The sequence below is a fragment of the Tribolium madens genome, unplaced genomic scaffold, assembly GCF_015345945.1.
Source record: "Tribolium madens isolate multiple individuals breed KSU strain unplaced genomic scaffold, Tmad_KSU_1.1 Scaffold_1;HRSCAF=32;Tcas5.2_LG8, whole genome shotgun sequence".
NCBI classification, from domain to species: Eukaryota; Metazoa; Arthropoda; class Insecta; order Coleoptera; family Tenebrionidae; genus Tribolium; species Tribolium madens.
Window position 1 is genome coordinate 3,297,104 of NW_025400984.1, and position 1,282 is coordinate 3,298,385.

The 1,282-nt window shown below is 47.2% G+C and overlaps 2 protein-coding genes across 2 annotated transcripts in view; both read right to left on the minus strand.

Annotated features, from left to right (window-relative positions):
- Nucleotides 1-2: 2 nt before the first annotated feature.
- Nucleotides 3-1,242, minus strand: LOC123004074 (membrane-bound alkaline phosphatase-like; the record flags this gene model as incomplete). The annotated part of the gene is made up of 3 exons (XM_044397189.1): nucleotides 1,060-1,242; nucleotides 879-1,012; nucleotides 3-833 (listed from the first exon to the last, which is right to left on the minus strand). Coding segments are annotated over exons 1-3 (1,146 nt in total), but the record flags the coding sequence as incomplete, so codon positions are not given.
- Nucleotides 1,243-1,267: 25 nt separating this feature from the next.
- Nucleotides 1,268-1,282, minus strand: part of LOC123004075 (membrane-bound alkaline phosphatase-like) — a 4,816-nt gene continuing 4,801 nt past the window's right edge. Inside the window, exon 4 of the mRNA XM_044397190.1 lies at nucleotides 1,268-1,273. Within this exon, the coding sequence (XP_044253125.1) occupies nucleotides 1,268-1,273 (6 nt within the window). The remainder of the gene's footprint in view (nucleotides 1,274-1,282) is intronic.

Sequence of the window (1,282 nt, forward strand, 5' to 3'; positions counted from 1 at the left end):
GTGTGGGCGTGGTCTGACGTCACGACAATCAAAGTGTCTGATTCGTCGGTTAAGTCAACGGCGGCTTGGATAGCCTTAGAAAATTCGATTGTTTCGTTCAAGGCTAACCGAGATGCGCCGCTGTGATGCGCCATGTCGATTCTGGCGCCCTCTARGAATAAAAAGTAGCCATCGGAGCCACGACTGAGGGTTTTAATGGCAACTGTGGTCATTTCAGCCAGTGATGGTTCATTGGTAGTGTCACGTTCGAGGTTAAAGCTCATGTGGTCATGGGCAAAAAGACCCAAAAGGTTATCAAAAGTAACATCGCCGATGAGTTGGCTTCGATTCCATGCGTATTTGACATTAATGCGTTGCTCTTGCCATGTTTGGATCAAGTTAGCGCCGTCTGATCTTTCCCCTTTCTGGCCTTCCTCATCTGTCATGTTATTGGGGAGGAGTTTCATTCTGCCTCCGCCCATGACAACATTTAGTTTCTTTCCGGTTTCTCCGAATAACAATTGGGAGGCAATGTCGGAACATATTTCCGGTTTTTGGCCATCGTTTATGATGTCACTGTCACTTTCCCAATTCCTGTCACTAGTGTGAGCATAAACACCAGCAGGTGAGGCATGTGTGACCCTAGCCGTGGTCACTAGACCCGTCCTTTTATTCTTCAATTGTGAGTAGTAGGCTATGGAGAAGGCGTGGTTTGTTTCATTTGTCATTCCTTGACAGTCACCAAAATTCACTTCCGGTCCAACTCCGATAGTTCCATAGTTTGCTTTAACTCCCGCCAAGTAGGCCGTGGCTGTGTTGGCCGAATCAGCGACTTGTCTATCAACCGCATACGTCTGGAAAAAACGTCATAGTGGTGGGAGAGTTTCAAGTGAGCTCACCTTAGCTAATCCAATGTATGGAAATTTATCGAAAGCCAATTCCGATTCTTCCCCGGATTGGTACACCCTGGCTGCCGCCACCGTAGGTATTGACATTCCATCCCCCAGGAAAAGAATCACGTTTTTGGCAACGTCTAAATTGGAAAATTAGTCAAGGAGTGGGCGTGAGAGGTGAACTCACTTTGGTTCAGTGAACGCTGGATTTTCTCAGTGATGGTACTTCGGGCGTTGTGAATCCAGTAATAAGATGTTTGTTCCTTGGGGTTTGTGGAGAGTTTGGAGGAAGGGGGGAGACGAGGGTGCATAGAGGAGGCCCAGATTTGGGCAAAGGTCAGGAAAAGGACAAAAGTCATGCAAGACATGGCGATCGACTAGAATTTGTCGGTTTATCACAGCTTTTATAG